This window comes from Suncus etruscus, chromosome 6 (assembly GCF_024139225.1).
Source record: "Suncus etruscus isolate mSunEtr1 chromosome 6, mSunEtr1.pri.cur, whole genome shotgun sequence".
Classification (NCBI taxonomy): Eukaryota; Metazoa; Chordata; class Mammalia; order Eulipotyphla; family Soricidae; genus Suncus; species Suncus etruscus.
The window spans coordinates 33634453-33654984 of NC_064853.1; the positions used below are offsets into that span (position 1 = coordinate 33634453).

The 20532-nt window shown below is 45.0% G+C and overlaps 1 protein-coding gene and 1 non-coding gene across 2 annotated transcripts; both read left to right on the plus strand.

The window, feature by feature from the left end:
- The first annotated feature begins 1089 nt into the window (after positions 1-1089).
- LOC126011693 (zinc finger CCHC-type and RNA-binding motif-containing protein 1-like) lies at positions 1090-18835 on the plus strand. Its single transcript, XM_049775501.1, has 5 exons — positions 1090-1155; positions 1229-1279; positions 7254-7463; positions 8037-8247; positions 18168-18835. The coding sequence occupies exons 1-5, from the start codon at positions 1090-1092 to the stop codon at positions 18800-18802; spliced, it is 1173 nt and encodes a 390-aa protein (XP_049631458.1). The 3' UTR covers positions 18803-18835.
- On the plus strand, positions 5374-5480 carry LOC126012880 (U6 spliceosomal RNA). Its single transcript, XR_007497228.1, has one exon. It is a non-coding gene; the product is annotated as a U6 spliceosomal RNA (small nuclear RNA).
- Positions 18836-20532: the final 1697 nt, after the last annotated feature.

The window sequence follows — 20532 nt, forward strand, 5'->3', positions numbered from 1 at the left end:
GTAAGCTCAACACAATCAACACCCCCCCCCCCAAAAAAAAGCTAAAACTTTAAAGATCACAATAGAGGATTTGGCTGTGGCTCAGCACTAGAATACTGAGGTCCTGGGCTCAATCCCCCCTCCCCCAACTATTAGGAGCAAACTCAAAATTTAAAAATCCTTAGTAGAAAGAGGAGTAGTAGAAAAAAACATTATAATTAAAAAATCATTAAGAACAGGGGCCGGAGAGATAGCATGGAGGAAAGGCGTTGCCTTTCATGCAGAGGGTCGTTGGTTCGAAACCGGGCATCCCATATGGTCCCCCGAGCCTGCCAGGAGCGATTTCTGAGCGTGGAACCAGGAGTAACCCCTGAGCGCTGCCGGTTGTGACCCCCCAAAAAAAACCCAACAAAACAAAAAACAAAAAATAATTAAGAACAGTTTAATATAGGAACTAGAGAAATAGTACAGCTAGTAGGGCACTTGCCATGCATGGGGCTAACTTGGATTAGAATTGTAGTGCTAAATGTGGTACACTAGGTATGATCCCTGAGTATAGAATCAGGGGTAAGCCTTGGACATTGCCTGTTATGGGTCCCCCAAACTATTTCATTTAAATAATTATGAATTCCTGCCCTAGTGAGGAGGCAATTCCCACCAAGAGAAATGTATTTTTGGGGCCTACCAATTAACCTAGAGCAGGGTCAAGGTCAAAGTTACTGATATGTGCCCTCCGCTAAGATGGCACTATTCTGATATTTGAGTGGTAAAGAAAGGAGAAATAACAAGCAAAATTGCCCTGATCCTTGAGTGCAAAATGGGTCCAAGTTTAGAACGGACCAAGTCTACATGGGACTCTTGGCAGTGACCTTCAGCAAATTCCTTCACCTCTTTTATTGTTTGTTTGTTTTGGGGTCACATCTAGCAATGCTCAGGACGTAGTGTGCACTCTGCACGCATGAATAACTCCCCGGAATGCTAGGGATGCAGATAATTGAACACAGGTGGGTGCGTGCCTACCTAAAATTTCTAAATCTCTTCAGTCCTCAGTTTACCCACCCTGAAATTGGATCTACTTCACACAAGGCTGAATCGAGTGGACCCACTCCAATGGCTGATGGGACCCAAGCCACACCCAAAGGGGAGTGGTCAACCGGGGCATGTAACCAGAACCCCGTAAATATTCAGCACCACCAGAGCTATAAAAGGCCAGACCAGAACCACTTCGGTACCACTTCTTCCTTCACAGCAAAGCGCACTGCTCGCACTGCTCGGTGCTCTTGCTGCATTGACCGACAAGGTGAGTTTGAGCCTCTGAGCTCAGAGGGCAAAGCGAGGTCTTGAGTGGGAAGTTCGAAATGATCGAAAGTGGTTGGGCCAGAGGGATAGCACAGCGGGAAGGGTGTTTGCCTTACATGCTGCCAACTTGGTTTCAATCCCTATCATTCCGTATGGTCCCCCGGGTGTGGTCAAAAACAAAAACAAGAACAAAGTAGGGATCTGAGGCGGGCAGGATGGTCCCTTTCCTCTGGGTACTATGAACTATGTATCCACTTGGTGGATGCGTATCCACTTTTCTCTTGGGCAGTTAGGTTGGGTTCTGTCCTGCAGAGAATATATATGGGGTGAAGGTGGAGGTGGGGCAGGTTCTGGGCTCTGCAGTCTCTCTGGCTAGTCCTGGTTTGACCCTGGAGTATCTAAAGACCTGAGCTTTGTGTACCTGATGCCCAATTCTCCAGAATACTGTTAGCCCTCAGTGACTAGCCAGAATAGGTAGAAATGAGATGACGGAGAGCTTGGGACTGAGAGGCATGAGGGCTGTGTGGGTCAATGGAAAATGAGAAGGGAAGTTAGAGGACAGGTCACAGGGACTGAATATGTAATACATGCCCAGATCCCCAATTTTATTTATTTATTTTTTTTTTATTTTTTTTTTTTTTTTGTGGTTTTTGGGTCACACCCGGCAGTGCTCAGGGGTTACTTCTGGCTCCATGCTCAGAAATTGCTCCTGGCAGGCACGGGGGACCATATGGGACGCTGGGATTCGAACCGATGACCTCTTGCATGAAAGGCAAACGCCTTACCTCCATGCTATCTCTCCAGCCCCTATTTATTTTTTTATTTATTTTTATTTTATTTTTTGTTTGTTTTGGGGCCACACCCGGCGGTGCTCAGGGGTTACTCCTGGCTGTCTGCTCAGAAATAGCTCCTGGCAGGCATGGGGGACCATATGGGACACTGGGATTCAAACCAACCACCTTTGGTCCTGGATCGCTGTGCTATCTCTCCGGGCCCAGATCCCCAATTTTAATGCCCTCACAGTGTGGCACTGGTGGTTGGTCCTGATCATTGCCAGACTGCTCAGGTAGTCCCCAGTCCCACCGAGTTAAATCTAAAAAGGCAATCAGTTCTGTACTGCTAAGGATGAGTATATTTTGCTTCAGCAAATGAACTTGACTTAATACATTTTTCTGTGGGCTGGAGCAACAGCACAGCGGTAGGGCCTTTGCCTTGCATGTGGCCAACCCAGGATAGACCCTGGTTCAATTCCCAGCATTCCATATGGTCCCCCCAAGCCTGCCAGGGGCGATTTTTGAGTGCAGAACCAGAAGTAACCCCGGAGCACTGCCGAATGTGTCCCCCCCCCCCGAATTTTTTTTTTCTGTGAAAAAAACATTTTTAAGGATATGGGACTGGGAAGGGCCAGAACCAGCAGTGCTTAGGAGGCTACTGCTACCTGGTCTGTTGATGTGGGGTGTGGGGTAGAGAGCAGAGGATGGAGGAAAAGAACTGAATTGTGTTTCTCTGCTTCCTCAGGTCATCTCTGTTCTGGGATTGAACCAAAACTCTGGTGTGCGTTACAGCCCTCTGAGCTTTCCCTGCTCCTGGCATATGTGATCTAACTCAGAGTCTTAAGGTAAGTATTTTACCACAGAGTAATTTTCCAAATCCTCTCCAAAAACAGTTATTTTGGGGGCCGGAGTGATAGCACAGCTGTAGGGGGTGCTTGCCTTGCATGCTGCTGAATGAGGAGGTCCAACATGAGTTCAATCCCCAGCATCCCATCCGATCCAGGAGTGATTGCTGAGCGCATAGTCAGGAGTAACTCCTGAACATCATCGGGTGTAGCCCCAAAACAACAAAAGAAACAACAAAACAATAACAAAAAAATCAGGTTTTGGGGGGGGTGTTTTGTTTTGTTTTGTTTTTTGTTTTTGTTTTTGGGCCACACCCGGTGGTGCTCAGGGGTTACTCCTGGCTGTCTGCTCAGAAATAGCTCCTGGCAGGCACGGGGGACCATATGGGACACCTGGATTCAAACCAACCACCTTAGGTCCTGGATTGGCTGCTTGCAAGGCAAACGCCGCTGTGCTATCTCTCCAGGCCCAAAAAATCAGTTATTTTTGTAATTTTCTATGGCATATCTAAGTCAACAACACAGAGTTGTATCTGTGGTTGTACTTACTGTGTGAAATGTTAGTACAATAATTAGCGCAGCTATATTAATTATTGCTAACATCTTGCTGTGATTGACTTATAAATTAGTCTTTATCATGGGTATATGTGTATATAGGAAAAAGCTTAGTGTGTCAAGGCTTGGGGACTAGCCCTTGTATCAGGCTTCCTATTGAGGGTATTGAGAACCTCCAGCACACATTAGATTTAATGGCTGCTTTGACCCGAAGTGACCTGGGCCGCTTGCTCTCCAGGTTCTAGGGAGCTTCTGGAAAGTGTTCCTAGAGGATTTGTTTTCCAGGATGCATCTCTAGAGAAAACCCAACAGAGTCTATAGAAAATATCTTCTTTATTGTTTAGGTACCCAGAATCAGATTGGTCAATATCTAATTAAGTCTTCCACCTCACTGGTGGAGCATTTGCCTGTGTATACACTTTACCTTTCTGGACCTGCTTCTCCTTTTCTCTTCTTTCTTTCTTCCTTTCTTCTTTCTTTCTTTCTTTCTTTCTTTCTTTCTTTCTTTCTTTCTTTCTTTCTTTCTTTCTTTCTTTCTTTCTTTCTTCTTCCTTTCTTCTTTCTTTCTTTCTTTCTTTCTTTCTTTCTTTCTTCTTTCTCTCTTTCTGTCTTTTTCTTTTTTCTTTCTTTCTTTCTGTTTTCTTCTTTTTCTTCTTTATCTTTTTTCTTTTTTATAATTATCTTTATTTAAACACCATGATTACAAATATGATTATAGTTGTATGATTACAGTCATGTAAAGAACACCCCCCTTCACCAATGCAACATTCCCACCACCAATTTCCCAGATCTCCCTCCTCCCCACACCACCACACCTGTACTTGAGACAGGCTTTCTACTTCCCTCATTCATTCACATTGTTATGATAGTTTTCAGTGTAGTCATCTCTCCAACTGCACTCATCACTTTATGTGCTGAGCTTCATGTCATGAGCTGCACCTACCAGCCCTCATCTCTCTTGTCTCTGAGATACTGTTAAAAATGTCTTTCATTTTTCTTAAAACCCATAGATGAGTGAAACCATTCTGCATCTTTCTCTCTCCCTCTGACTTACTTCATTCAGCATAATAGATTCCATGTTTCTTTCTCTTTCTTTCCCACCCACCCTCCCTTCCTTCCCTTCTTCTCTCCCTTCCTTCCCTCCCTCTCTTCCTTCCTTCTTCCTTCCTTCCTTCCTTCCTCTTTCTTTCTTTCTTTCTTTCTTTCTTTCTTTCTTTCTTTCTTTCTTTCTTTCTTTCTTTCTTTCTTTCTTTCTTTCTTTCTTTCTTCCTTCCTTCCTTCCTTCCTTCCTTTCTCTTTCTTTTCTTTCTTTCCTTTCCTTTGTTTCTTTTTCTTTCCTTTCTTTTCTCCTTTGTTTCTTTCTCTTTTTCTTTCTTTCTTTCTTTCTTTCTTTCTTTCTTTCTTTCTTTCTTTCTTTCTTTCTTTCTTTCTTTCTTTCTCTTTCTTTCTTTCTTTCTTTCTTTCTCTTTCTTTCTTTCTTTCTTTCTTTCTCTTTCTTTCTTTCTTTCTTTCTTTCTTTCTTTCTTTCTTTCTTTCTTTCTTTCTTTCTTTTTCTTCCTTTCTTTTTTTCCCACACCTGGAGGCACAGGTTACTCCTGGCTCTGTGCTCAGAAATCATTCTTGGCTGCTCTAGGGACCATATGGGATGCCGGGAATTGAACCAGAGTCTCTCCCCATCAGCCACATGCAAGGCAAAAGCCCTACCTCTGTGCTATCTCTCCGGCTCAATGCTTCTTTCATTCACTGGGATTCATTTTGGCTTGCAGGGCCTCAGTAAAATAGAAATGAGAGACTACATAAAAATTGCATTGTTTGGGACTGGAGTGATAATACAATGTATAGGGAACTTGCATTGCATGTGGCCAGGCCAGATTTGATGTCTTTCCATATGGAAAGTGACTCTGAGTACAAAGATAGGAATAGTGCTCGCTTCGGCAGCACATATACTAAAATTGGAACGATACAGAGAAGATTAGCATGGCCCCTGCGCAAGGATGACACGCAAATTCGTGAAGCGTTCCATATTTAAAAAAAAAAAAAAAAGATAGGAATAAACCCTAAACATTTCTGAGTGTGGATTCCAAACCCAAAACAACACAAATAAACTACATTGATTTATTCAAATCCACTGTATGTATCTGGGTTACTAAGGTGGTTCTGAAAAAGACTTTGGAGTAGTTCTTTGTAGGACTTGTAGGACATTCACACACCATCTCCAGCAGTGTCTCAGCTTTCTTTGGTTATGGCCACCTCAACTCTCTGTCCTTTGATGGCCCTCCTAGTCTTAGCTGAGGATAGACTAAGGCTCCTGTTGGGGTCCCCTTGGAATATCTTAGGCATTTTGGGTTGAGAAATACTGGTCTAGATTAGGACTTCTACACTTCTCCCACATTTCTCATGAGAAATTTTTTCTCATTTTTTTCATTTGCAGGTTACACTCAGGACTTACTTTTGGGCTCTCTGCACAGAGATAAATCCTGGTAGAAGCTGAGGACCATATTTGGTGCAGGTAATTGAACTCAAAGTGATGAGCACCTTACCTACTGTACTAACAGTAGATTGCTGCTCAAGAAATTTTTATGTATACCAGTTTATCAAGCAGGTATAAAAGCCCAAACATTTAGTCATAATAAATATGAATTTGTTTTGAAATTAATATTCTAGTTTGGCCACACCTGATGATGATCAGGGGTTACACCAAACTTTGCAATGAAAAATTACTGGGCCTGGAGAGATAGCACAGCGGCGTTTGCCTTGCAAGTAGCCGATCCAGGACCAAAGGTGATTGGTTCGAATCCCGGTGTCCCACATGGTCCCCCATGCCTGCCAGGAGCTATTTCTGAGCAGACAGCCAGGAGTAACCCCTGAGTACCGCCGGGTGTGACCAAAAAAAAAAAAAAAAGAAAAAAAAGAAAAATTACTCCTGGTAGTACTCAGAGACCATATGGGATAACGGGGATCAAACCAAGTTAACCACATGCAAAGCACCCTGTAAACACTGTAAATACCCTGTATACCAAGCAAAAACTGACTGTTGATTGGTCCATCCTGAAATTAATATTCTAAATGTTATGTGACTTTTCTTTGTTTTTTGGTTTTGGACCACATCCAGCAGTTCTCAGGGGTTACCCCTGGCTCTGTGCTCAGAAATTACTCCTGGCAGGTTCTAGGAACCATATGGAATGCTGGGGATTAAACCTGGGTCAGCCATATGTCAGGCAAATGCCCTACCCAGTAAGATATCACTCTTCTGTCACTGTTATGTAACTTTTATTTATCTCCACCCACAGTTTTAGAAGCTAGGGTTTACACTACTTTATACATTGCTAGACCTCAACAGCATAGGGAGAATTTTATTTCAGAACTGTTACTGACTTGGAGGGCACTGAAACACTGGATGGTATCAGTGCAAATTTCAGGAGGGTGGTGAAAAGAGAACTGGGGAGTGTCAGGCAAAAGAGATGGGGTGGCTAGCCTAGGGGACCATCAGTAGGAGTGGAGGAGAAGATTGTGAGAAATTGAATTGGAGCTGAGCATGAACTCTGCATTAATTTTTTTTTTCTTTCAGGATTCTACCATGGAATACAACAGCCACGAGATGAACTCAAACAACTTTTATGAGAATAGTGAGATGGTTCTCCATACCACACAGCTACAGGATCTAGCTGTGCCTCAGAACCAGGACTATGCTTCTCTGATTCCCCAAGCTCAGGCCAGCCAAAATGAGCTAACTCAGAGCCAGGTCAGCGTTCTGCAACCACCCAATCAGGGACCTGGTCTCTGTGCATCTCTGACTCTCCAGGGTCCAGTCATCCCTGAGGACCCAACTGAGGAGAAGGACAAGGACCTAGAATGTCTCTTTGAGGAACTAATGGAGATACCTTCCTGGCACGAGCACATGAACAGATTTGCTCAGAGCAATCCAACAGCCACTTTCCAGATGACACAGGATACTGACATGCTGAAGTGTGTCACTGGGGTCCAGACACTACCTGTGACTCCAGGGATGTCTGTGAGTGATCCGACCACAAGTGGGAGCCAGACAACATCCAATCTTGTGCAAAGTCAACAAGAAATATCCTCTACTGGTTTCCAGAAAATAAATGGAACAGCAATACCCTTCCATTGTAACCAGTCTTTAAATGGGAACTGGCTGGCCAACCCTAGTTCCCAAAACTGCTGGATGAATCAGATGCCATTTACTGGTGACAAGATAGAAAATTGGAGCCATGCTTCTTTTAATAAGGACCAGAATCAAAGTGGAAGACAGATGGTCTTCCCTGAACTTCAGACTATAAATATGACTCAAATGCCCTTAAGTATGGGCCAGTCATTAAGTGAGAACAAAATGCCCTTCCCTGGTTCCCAAACTGTCCAGGGTAGTCAGGATTCCTTCAGTGGGAACCAGACCCTCAATGGGAACCAGATCTTTTCTAGCGGGCATCAGACTTCCTATGAAGGCCAGATGACCTCTCTGGCAGGACTCTATGCAGTGAACTTTGCCACTGAACAGACCTTCCCTGGCTCCCAGCTTGTGACTCAAAGAGACACACCAACCCTCTCTGTGATCCAAATGGTGCCACAGGTACTAGCATCACCACAAGGAGGGTTCGTGGATTCAAGTGCCCAGTTTGACCAAGGACATCTCCTAGCACCACAGAAACCAAAGATAACCATGAGGCGAATGTACCAGAAAAATGCTGATGGTCGAAAGTACTATGCGTGCACATTCCAGGGCTGTGTGAAAGTGTACTACAAGGCCTCCCACCTCCGGATCCATGAGCGCATCCATACTGGTAAGTGTCTGACATGTATACCTTCTATAATCGTCACTCATTCCAGACTGCTCCTTCTTATCTATAAGCCTGGGTCCCCTGTTGCCCTAGAAAAGCTTGGCATATTAGAAAGAAAGTCCCATGCTCCTAGGCTTATTGTGGCCAGAGGGACCCTAGCTGTAGTCTTCTGTAGGGTTGACTGTAGGTGTGGTATAATAGAGGGATGAGTCTGTCTCTTCCAGATGATCTTGACCTTGTTGCTAAGGCAAATAGGATTGCATGGGCCTCCCATTAGGCTCAACAGAAATATCCCCTTCTCTAATCAGCTCTCTGCTGCTTTGACTCTGCAAGTCTCTCTGTGGCTCCTTTGCCCTCCTCCCAATTTCCTGCCTTTTCTCTTCCTCATCTAGTCTCCACTTTCTGCTCTTCCTGTCCACATGCCCACACTCATTCACAGTTTGTCCTTGTCTGTGGCCTGAAAAATAACAAGTGTCTCTCTTTTTCTCACTATTCTAGGAGATAAGCCCTACGTTTGTGATGTGGAGGGGTGCATGTGGTCATTCCCTCGTTCTGACGAGCTCAGGAGACACAAGAAAAAGCACACCGGAGAACGTCCTTTCAGCTGTCCTAAGTGTCACAAGGATTTTTCCAGATCTGATCACTTAAAGCAGCATGCAAGAGTCCACAGAAAAAGTACATGAACTCCAAATGCAACAGCTGGGGCTTCCAGCTAATCTTAGCACTTAGCACTGTGCAATAATTTTGATTATTTGATTATTAGATTTCTTTTGAATCTCTTATTTACCAGGCACACCAAGTGCTTCTGTGGACTGTGAATTGAGAGACTTTTCTTGGCGAAGCATTGCACTCTGCCTTGCTCGCCATCCATCTGCTCCTACTAGGCACATTCATTTGTAAAGTTTGGAGATTTGTATGAATTTTTTATATAAAATGGTTTCCATCTTACAATCTGTGAAACTCTTTGGAAAGATAAAATGATAAAGAGATGAAAGTTGTAAATGTTAAGTATCACATGGGTTTGTGTGGTTGGGGTGTTTTGAGAACAACAACTGGCACAGGACTTATTCCTTCCTCTAGGGAGAGAATCACTCCTATAGGAGCTTGGCCCATCATCTGCCATTGCAGAGACTGGCCTCACCTGACAGGGTTCATGGCACATGCCTTATTGCTGGACTAGATTATCTCTCTGGCTTGTACATGCTTCCTCTATTGATGCTCAATATTTTTTAAGTATTTGAATTTAATGTTCTGTAGGTCACCATTTTGATTGGTGAAGAGGAAAGGTCCACTTGGCCCTTTCCAGTATGAAATGCTTTCAGATGAAATAAACTTGTATGGACAAGTTTTCACTTACCTCCTTTGTGACTATTACTCTTTTTTGGGGGTGGGGGTCATACCCGACGGTGCTCAGGGGTTACTCCTGGTTCTATGCTCAGAAATCGCTCCTGGCAGGCTCGAGGGGCCATATGGGATGCCGGAATTTGAACCACTGTCCCTCTGCATGCAAGGCAAATCCCTTGCCTCCATGCTATCTCTCTGGCCCCATGACTATTACTCTTAAGGATGCAGGGAAACAAAGTGGGCTGTCCAAGTGACAGTGACCAGGGAGGAATGTGCCCATTGTATTTGACCTGGGCCCTTTAGTGTGTCTGGGCACCTGTGGAAGAGGGAGCTAGTTGGGCTCGGGGGTTCTTTTTTTTTTTTTTTTTTTTTTGGTTTTTGGGCCACACCTGGTGATGCTCAGGGGTTACTCCTGGCTATGTACTCAGAAGTCGCTCGCTCCTGGCTTGGGGGACCATCTGGGATGCGAGGGGATCAAACTGCAGTCTGTCCTAGGTGAGCACTGGCAAGCCCCTGGGTTTGGGGGGGTTCTTGTGTGGCCACAGGGACTCACAATCAGGACAAAGCACATGCTCTACCCAATGGAGACATGCCCAGGGCCTGGGACTCATTCTTCATTGCTTCTTCCAGCATGTGTGTGCAGGAGAGCATGGAGGCTTTGACATGGAGATAACGAGGTCCTGAGAATGGAGCCCTCTGAATCTGTCTCTAATGTCTCTCACTCTCTGCAGGCTAAGTTCTGGGTGCTCAGAGTAAGGCCAACATAAGATTAAATAGGAGCCCCATCCAGCTAGCTATGTTATGCCCTACTAGAAAAGTCTGAGGAATATGCACCCTACTCCTCATCAGTAGTGATTCCTCACCTACCCACTTATTCCCACATACCTACCTTCAAAACAGAACACAAATCAGCAGAGATTCAGTATTTAATGAGATGTCTAAAGCTTTTAGCTCAGATCCCTCAGAACCTGGAGGCACCAGAAGCTACAGACCAGATCTGAAGGATCAACAGTAGGTTGAAGATCATTTATTTAATTTTATTTTATTGGTTTTTGGTGTTTGGGTCACGTCTGGCAGCACTCAGGGACTACTCCTGGCTCTACACTCAGAAATCGCCCCTCCCCCCCCCACCCCACCCCCCGCAGACTCAGGAGACCATATGGGATGCCGGGATTCTGCATGCAAGGCAAAAGCCTTACTTCCATGCTATCTCTCTGGCCCCTTCTTTTTATTTTTTAATCTTATCATGTTATCCTACATTTTATAGGAATGAGGCTTATTTGATCTATAAATACACAAACATCAGTGGGCCTGAGGATGTGATTCCATTGTAGTGGCTGCATGTAGGATTCCAAATAATGCCAGGGTCCCTGATGTGCCCTAGAAGGTTGCAAGCATGTCCTCCAAATCAATCACACCAACAGCAGGGGAGAGAGAAATGAACTCCATCGTTATCTCAGAAATCAAAATCCTGTCCTCCAATGGTTTGCAATGAAGTGTTGAGGGGATGCTTCTCTTCCTGTTCCAAACAAATGATCATCTCTCAACGTATCTGTGTGCATGTGTGGTGTGTGTATGTGTAGCTAATCACCTTAATCACATGTAGCTAAGCACCTTAAGCACACACCCTACTTTAACACCCAGATTACATACTCTGCTTTTCCTAGTTTTCTTACCCTGTCTTCCCCAAACACAGAAGCTCACACTCTGTTTTAATCCTCTCTTACATCCTATCTGATTGGCTGACAGAGTCCACATCTTACTCTCCCCTAATATAAATATCCATTTCCCACCTACAATAGTTACTCTCCTGAAGTGGCTGGTGAGGGCTTCTTTGTGAGTGCCTGGGATTCAACCTCACCAGTGACTGCTCTGATCTCACCAGCATCATTTACATGTATGTATGTATGTACTTGCATCTGAGTTGTGTCTGTGTGAGTGCACGTGTGTGTTTGAAAACTCGCACTTTTGCAACAGAGATTAGGTTTATGAAAATTCATAAACCTAATCTCAAAAGTGAGGAGTGTCCACTCACACTGAATTTTCTCCCCAGGCTTTACTTATTTTATTCCTGGAGAAGACAATGAAAAGGGTGATGGGTATAGTGCTGGGAATGGAAAAAGCATTGAGTCCAATGAGACCAGGCTCTCATCCAAGGTCCCCAGGAAGGAGGCTCCCTCATGGAGTACTGGATGAATGCAGAGACCCACCGCAGACTACTGGCAGTAGGGGAAGACCTTAACATCAAGTCCCTGAGAAAATGCTCACCAGCTGGCCACTGGTAGGTGATAGGAGGCTAAGTTCTCAAACAAGGTGCCCAATCAGGTCAGCCAACTGAGGCTGAGAGGAGCCTATGTAGTGTGGTCTTTCTGATTTCACAGATAGGATTTAGATCTGGAACTCTAGTCTGCAACTGCTCCTGTGGCTTGAGGCAGGATTCTCGCTTAGCCCATTCCCTAAAGTAAACATCTGACCATTAAGAGCCTATGTTCATATTTGTGAGCCACAGCCTGCCAAGTCTGTGTCCAAGTCCCTCCTAGTACTAGACGAAGGCTGGCCTGGAGCAGGCAACAGAACCTTGTGCCTGATGGCTCCTAGGAGTGGATATATGCCTCTTAGTTCACTTGGGTCTCGCCTCAAGGCCTCCCAAGGTCATGGAATTTTCCTATACATGGATGGACACGGAAACTATTATGCTGAGTGAAATAAGTCAGAGGGAGAGAGATAGACACAGAATAGTCTCACTCATCTGTGGGATTTAAGAACCATAAAAGGCATCATTGTAATAATACCTAGAGACAATAGACACAAGGGCTGGAAGAACTGGCTCATGACATGAAGCTTTCCACAAAGAGTAGTGAGTGCAATTAGAGAAGCAACTACACTGACAGCTATCATGACAATGGTAATGAGTGAGAGAAGTAGAATGCCTGTCTCTAATTCAGGCAGGGGGTGAGAGAGGAGGGAGATGGAGGGCTAGATGATTAGAATATTGCACTGGTGAAGACAGGTTGTTCTTTTTATAACTGAAACCCAACTACAAACATGTTTGTAATCATGGTACTTAAATAAAGATTAAAAAGAAAAAAGAAAATAGAGGGAAATGCCAAAAAAAACATTTTAAAGGCCCCCCAAGGGTCTGTACTATTTCTTGAGTTTTTTAAATATAAATGTTGAGAGAGGAGGACTCTTTTTTTTTTTTTTTTTTTTTTTTTTGGTTTTTGGGTCACACCCTGTGACGCTCAGGGGTTACTCCTGGCTATGCGCTCAGAAGTTGCTCCTGGCTTCTTGGGGGACCATATGGGACGCCGGGGGATCGAACCGCGGTCCGTCCTAGGCTAGCGCAGGCAAGGCAGGAACCTTACCTCCAGCGCCACCGCCCGGCCCCAGAGAGGAGGACTCTTACTAGACCAAAGAATAAAGCATTCAACACAGTCCTCTTGGATAATCCTTTCAGAAGGACCCACAGCCTCAGTAGGGCAGAAGAGTGTGTGCAGCACAGAGTACAGCCACTATGGCCCCTAGACTTGGGTATCGCTTTCTCTCTTCTTGAGGATGTTTATTGCAAGGCCAAAGAGTTAGTAGAGCAGATAGGATACTTGTCTTAAATGCAACTGACCCTGGTTAGATTCCTGGCATGCCTTAGTATTCCCCCAAGCTAAGTGCAAAGCAGGAGGAAATCTGGAGCACTGCCAGAGATGTTGAGTGCTTCCTTTAACTCTTGTCTTTTGAAATGGGGCATGCTAATCATTAGTGCACTCAACAGCTTATGAGCTGTGTCAGCCATATACAAAGCAAAACAAAACAACTCTTTATTTGTTTATTTATCTATGTATTTATTTTGGTTTTGGGCCACACTCAGTAGATCTCAGAGGTTACTCCTGGCTCTGCACCCAGGAATTACACCTGGCATGCTCAGGAGACCATATGAGATGCTGGGGATCAAACTTGGGTCTGTCCAGATCGACCACATGCAAAGCAAACTCCTTGCAATATCTGCTGGCAGGCACCTCTTTAGTATGATTCTAGCCAAAAGAAATCTTTCAAGCTAGTTATGTGGTTTCTAACATTCCCAGAAAGGTCTACTCAAAACAGATCAGTGCTAAAAAAAAAAAACTTGAGCATCCAGCTGGCTTCCTGCCCACTTCTCAGCATCTAGGGCACATTCCTGGAGCTAGAGCCTGCACAGGCCTGGAAGAGCCAGAGAGGACAATTATGTTCAAAGAGGAAACAATGCTCAGTTCAGCATTACCCTGCTATCCAAGGCTGATCAACACATCACATGGAAAGAAAACTAGAGCCAACAATTTTCAGGACTATAAAAACAAACACCCTCAATAGGGGACCAGAGGCCTTAGAAAATGTCCACTGGTTTAGCGACATTGAAAGCAAATTCAATATAACCCAATCAAAATCTGCCCACTAATATATGGATGATGAAACCATAGATCAATACAACACACTGCATGTGTCAAATAAAGGGAGAAAACCCACCTCAATTGTTGCAGAAAAGTCAGAGGGAACAATTCAATAATACCTTTTCATGGTAGGAAAATTCCAAAAGTTAAACCAAATAAAGGAAACAAAAGGGATATCCAACGTAAGGTTGGGGAGGCAGATCAGAGGAAGAACACATTATCCAAGTAAAAGGACCTGGGCTTCAGCTCCAACACAACCAAGGAACAAACGGTAAAAAGACTTTGCAGGGCTCGGGCCGGGCGGTGGCGCTGGAGGTAAGGTGCCTGCCTTGCCTGCGCTAGCCTAGGACGGACCGAGGTTCGATCCCCCGGCGTCCCATATGGTCCCCCAAGAAGCCAGGAGCAACTTCTGAGCGCATAGCCAGGAGTAACCCCTGAGCGTCACAGGGTGTGGCCCAAAAACCAAAAAAAAAAAAAAAAAAAAAAAAAAAGACTTTGCAGGGCTGAAGAGATAGCATGAAGGTAGACGTGGTTCAAAACCCAGCATCCCATATGGTCCCCAGAGTCAGCCAGGAGTGATTTCTGAGCATATAGCCAGGAGTAACCTCTGAGAGCTGCCAGGTGTGACCCAAAAACCAAAAACCAAAAAAAGAAAAAAAAAAGACTTTGTAACACCCTATAGGATACTTGGGAAATGCCCCAGTGAATACCACACTCAAGGAGGAAAGAATGAAGACTGAAACATCTTGGAAACTATCCACATCCTGATTAGTAGTGGCCAGAGAGATAGTTGAGGAGTTAAGGCACTTGATTTGCAGGTTGCTGACCCAACTTGGTCCTCTGCAGTAGCAGAAATAATCCCTGAACACCACGGGGGCAGCCAGACAAAAACTTGAAAGTGGGGAAGGAGGGACCTATCAAATACTTTCATAATAAAAACAGTAGAGTATTACCAATAATAAAAAGAAGAAACTGTATTAGCATGAATTAAACACTAAGTGAACAACAAAATGAAGTAGCATTTAAGACTAAGGCTTTGCAATTGGCTGAGCCAGTTTCAATCCCCAGAGTCCCAAAAGGTCCCCCAAGTCTCACCAGGATTGATCCCAGAGTGCAGAGTCAAGGCTTAGCCCTGCACACAACTAAGTGTGGCTGACCCCAAACCAAACCAAGCAGAACCAAAAATTAGACTGAGGCCCCAACACAAAAGCAAATGATTTCCAAGGGTCCCCAGGTCATTGCACAACAAAAGGACCATCTACAAATGATGCTGGTGTCATTTATATCCCCATAGGCAAGAAGCAAGTTAGGATGGAAAGCAGGGGTGTAAATTCCATATTTTTTTCTACATAAGAAACAATATCTTGCCGGAGAGATAGCATGGAGGTAAGGCATTTGTCTTTCATGCAGAAGGATGGTGGTTCGAATCCTGGCATCCCATATGGTCTCCTGTGCCTGCCAGGGGCGATTTCTGAGCATAGAGCCAGGAGTAACCCCTGCGCACTGCCGGGTGTGACCGAAAAAGAAAAAAAAAAAAAAACCAATATCTTGAATTATGTTTCAATTGGGGGAATAGTAGCTCTTTGGGAAAGGAAATGAAGGAGCATGCTGAATCCATTGCTTCAAACCCAGCCAGGCCCAGCTCCACAGCTGAACCTACTCAAGCCACCAAGCCAGCCAATGTTGCAGCCCCAGGAAAACAGTGCAACACTGTGAGGCTGTGCAACACCTCCCAATTTTACAGAACTCTCGGGTGAGTAGGATCCCAGCAAATTTGATGGGGAAAGTAGCACAAAAGACTACCAAACTCATTGAGCGAAAACATTAACACCAGGCTCAATTGCCACCCACAAGCTCAGTCAGTCTCAGACAATAGCTTTCGGAATACCGTTGTGAGATAGGACAATGCTCCTAGATTGCCATTTGTAAATCTCTTTTCTGATCATTCCTTGCCCTAACTAGCAATAGCAAGTACATTTTGTGCCTGCTGAAGTGGCAGGCCTGTGGGAGTGTGTGAGGGGGTGGAGGAAATACCAATTTGTGCGGCTCCAATAATGAGCAGTGGAACCAAGTGTCTTGATACCACAGCTAACTTACATGTGTGAGCTCATTGAACCAGTGTGTGACCTCAGAAAGCAGCATGCAGGGGCCGGAGCAATAGCACAGCAATAAGGTGTTTGCCTTGCATGTGATCAACCCTGGATAGACCCTGGTTCAATTCCTGGCTTCCCATATGGTTTCCCCAGCCTGCCAGGAGTGATTTCTGAACAAATAGCCAGGAATAACCCCTGAGCACCACTGACCCAAAAACAAAAAAAAAAAAAGAAAGCAGCATGCATGTACCAGCCCCTCCATCTCAGGGACAACGTCCACTACAAAGAGCATTATACATTTTTGTTTTAGCATGTGATGTCACAACCAATATAATATAAACTATTTTGTACCCACAGAGAGGGCAGCCTTGGGGCATGGGAGGAGGGAAGAAGATAGGGCCATTGGTGGAGGGAACGGAGTTGGGATGTAGAATGCCTGAATTCATTCACTGAATCAATTGCAGGAACAACTTGTAAATCATGACATTTAAATAAAGTTAAATGAAAACAGGGAAGAAAAATGTGTAAAGACCATTTAGGTTCAGTCACCCCAAATCCCTATCTTAGTGAGGGGCCCCATCAACACCATGGAAGATGCTTCCTTTGAGGTCAGCAGCTGCCCAGAGTAAGGCCCTGACCTCCCAGCCCACCTGCGCCATCAAGGGTTTCTCAGAGTTTCTCAAGAGGCTCCAAGCCCTTAGAGACCAGGGCAGGCTGTGGTTCTTTGTCAGTATGAGAGCCAAGCCAGGGCCCGGAGAGATAGCACAGCGGCGTTTGCCTTGCAAGCAGCCGATCCAAGACCAAAAGGTGGTTGGTTCGAATCCCGGTGTCCTATATGGTCCCCCGTGCCTGCCAGGAGCTATTTCTGAGCAGATAGCCAGGAGTAACCCCTGAGCACCGCCGGGTGTGGCCCAAAAAAAAAAAATGAGAGCCAAGCCAGGGAGGCTTGACTTGCAAGGCCTGACTGGTGTTGCTTGCTCTGAGACTAAAGGGGTGCAGGAAGAAGAAAGAGCAGGCCAAATTGCCACTCTCTTTATGTATAACATGGCTTCAAGAGGAGAATGAGCTATGGACTTGGTCAGTGCTTAGGTGGTTTTCTTTCAGTTTGCCTTTGGAGAGACACCTAGTCATGCATGTTATTGGTGTCTTCCTTTTCTGTGCCCTGTGAACTTTCAAGACAGTTCTCCTGGAAAGCTATATGGGGTATTGGAGCCCTAAGCTGGGTCAGATACCTGCATGGTTCTGTCCCACTCCAGCAAATGCCTTCATCTCTCTGCCATTCTTTGCCCAGTCTATGAGCAATGTTATCAAATGTGACTAATGGGACCCTACTTAGCACGAGCTGTGCAGCTTTGTGAGAAGGGCTCCCCAGTACCTGAGGTTGGTAGAGGATGACTTGAATGAAGCATTAAACCTCTGTGTTCAATAAAGGCCTAGAGACACCTGGCTGCCAAGCTAGTCATCTGCCACACAGCCTCAAAACATGCCCTGAGGATTCGGTCCAGTCAGTGAGGACCCCTGAGCATTTGGTTAGCCCAGTAGGCCCAGTCCACAGAGTCCACAGAGCAGAGTCTTTCAGGGCCTGGTTCCCTGCTCTGTGCTCTTGTTACATTGACTGACATGATGAGTATGCAACTCAGAGATCAGAATCAGGGGAGAAGGGCCCAGGGAAGGCCAGTCCCTCTGTAAGAATTCAAAGGAAGGAGACGCTTGAGAGTTGGAGTGCCCCTGTTTCTAGGATGGTTGCACTCCTCTGAGTTCTAGACACTGACCATCTTTCCAAGTGCTTGTCTTGAGCTTGGTCATTTAGGTCATTGCAGAGATGTTGGGAGACAACTTTTGGCTAACCTGGACTCTCTCTGATGACCTGAGGGACATGTGGCTGATCCACAACTTCCCAGGGAATTAGCTGGAATATTTAGAAAGAAAATGCCGGCCGCTTCCGCCGCTTCGGTGAGCTTTTGCCTCGGCCCCGGCCCCGGCCCCGGGAGGGAAGCGCGGGGCTGCGGGAAGATGCGCTTCCGGAAGTGAGCCCTCGGGCCTGCTCACCTGAAGAAATGAGTGGTAGATTGGCAAAGCACCGTGTATGTTTCCAACTTACCCTTTTCCCTGACCAACAATGACTTATACCGGATATTTTCCAAATATGGCAAAGTGGTAAAGGTTACTATAATGAAAGATAAAGATACCAGGAAGAGTAAAGGGGTTGCATTTATTTTGTTTTTGGATAAAGACTCCGCACAAAACTGTACCAGAGCCGTAAACAACAAACAGTTATTTGGGAGAGTGATAAAAGCAAGCATTGCTATTGACAATGGAAGAGCAGCTGAGTTTATCCGAAGACGAAACTACTTTGATAAATCTAAGTGTTATGAATGTGGGGAAAGTGGACACTTAAGTTATGCCTGTCCCAAAAATATGCTTGGAGAACGTGAACCTCCAAAGAAGAAAGAGAAAAAGAAAAAGAAGAAAATTCCTGAACCAGAAGAAGAAATTGATGAAGTAGAAGAGAGTGAAGATGAAGGTGAGAATCCTGCTCTTGACAGCCTCAGTCAGGCCATAGCTTTCCAGCAAGCCAAATTTGAAGAAGAGCAAAGTAAATGGAAACCCGGTTTGGCAGGTCCCTCAACATCAGATGATTCAAGGCGCCCAAGAATAAAGAAAAGTACATATTTCAGTAATGAGGAAGAACTTAGTGATTAAAATTATATTTATTAAATATCATTTATTTAAAAAAAAAAGAAAAGAAAAAAAAAGAAAGAAAGAAAATGCCCCAGAACTTGTGTTCAAAATGAGGGGTAAGGGAAGTTGGGGGATGGGGCACAGGGCCTGAATATACAATTCATAGCAAGGTCCCAGAGTGGATCAGGCCCCAAGGTAGTATAGTCCACGTTCATTCCTGGAGAAGCATAGAAATATATAGAAGGCCTGGAACTTCTCTAGCAGGGGGGATGCTATCTCTGTCAAATCTGGGCTTAGCTCTTCCTCCTTGCTTGTGGGGGACCCTTCCAGTTCTGCCAGTGTGGCACCTAAAGGATCATTGATTATGGGATGTGGGCTATTCTCCTTCTCCAGTTCAATATAATTAGAAATGGGATATACAGGTACATGCATAGATAGAAAATGGCTAAATGTATTTAAATGCAGGTATTGGGAGCTTGGAATATCCATCCACAATTCAATGGTCCTCAAACTACAGCCTGTGGGCCACATATTGTATTTATTCCCATTTTGTTTCTTCACTTCTAAATAAGATATATGCAGTGTGCATAGAAATTTGTTCATAATTTTTGTTTTTACTATAATCTGGACCTCCAACAGTCTGAAGGACAGTGAACTGGCCCCCTGTTTAAAAAGTTTGAGGACCCCTGAATTTGGATCAATAGGGTACACCTCAGTGATCATCCAGACCCTGCCTCTAAGGAGCCTGCCTACTTCTGGGAGGAATCCTGGATGCTTTGTTTACCATCAGGCATCTCAGGGGGCTAAAAGCCCTGGGGGATTCTAGATTCAGGCCTTTGGGCACCTTGCGCCATATTGCTCGCTTTGAATCATATCTTCCACCTCTCTGGTAGAGGATTTGCCTTAAGTTTAGGATGCCCCGGGTTCACTCCAGGTTTATATCAGGTACTCCCAAATGTGAGATACACACACACACACACACACACACACACACACACACATCCACTCATGCAACTTGCTTTAGCTCTTTGGACCTGCTCACTCTTCCCAAACTAAAATTCATCACAGCTCCTTGACTTGGGAGCCATGTTAGAACTGAAATTGAGGGTCAATCAGAAAGGGAGGGCTGGGGCTGGAGCAATAGAACAGTGGTAGGGCATTTGCCTTGCACACAGATGACCCGGGGTAGACCTAAATTTGATTTTTGGCATCCCACATGGTCCCCCAATCCTGCCAAGAGTGATTTCTGAGCACAGAGCCAAAAATGACCTGAATGCTGCAGGGTGTGCCACCCCAAAAAACCCCAAAAATTAAATAAATATTTAAAAAAGGGGAGGGCTGTTCTAGGAAAGTCTCAGACTTGATCTTTGATGTGCTGTTCTGTAGGTTATTCACACACCATCTCTAGCCAAATCTCGGTTGACTTCAGCTCTGGCCCCATCCAACCCTGTTTCCTTCTTGTGGCCCTCCCAGTTCTAAGGGACACCTAGTGGTTTGGACTACGGTACTTGCAGTATCCTGGGAGTCGATAAGGGGAAAGGTAGGAAGAAACCCTATCTTCCTGATCCCAATGGGACACTTTTTCTGTCTCTGATAGTTGCCTTTTTCACCCAAAAATTTGGACACACATTTTTGTTTGATTGTTTGTTTGAGTCAGACCAGTCAGTGTTCAGGGGTTACTCCTAGCTTTGCACTCAGAAATCGCCCCTGGCAGGTTCAGGTGGCCATATGGGATGCCAGAATTTGAACCA

Coding starts and splice junctions, on each gene's coding strand:
- LOC126011693 (XM_049775501.1), top strand. CDS start 1,090: ATGGCTGATGGGACCCAAGCCACACCCAAAGGGGAGTGGTCAACCGGG. Junction 7,464..8,036: donor CTGTGACTCCAGGGATGTCT/GTGAGTGATCCG, acceptor ATGGTGCCACAG/GTACTAGCATCACCACAAGG. Junction 8,248..18,167: donor CCATGAGCGCATCCATACTG/GTAAGTGTCTGA, acceptor AATGAGTGGTAG/ATTGGCAAAGCACCGTGTAT.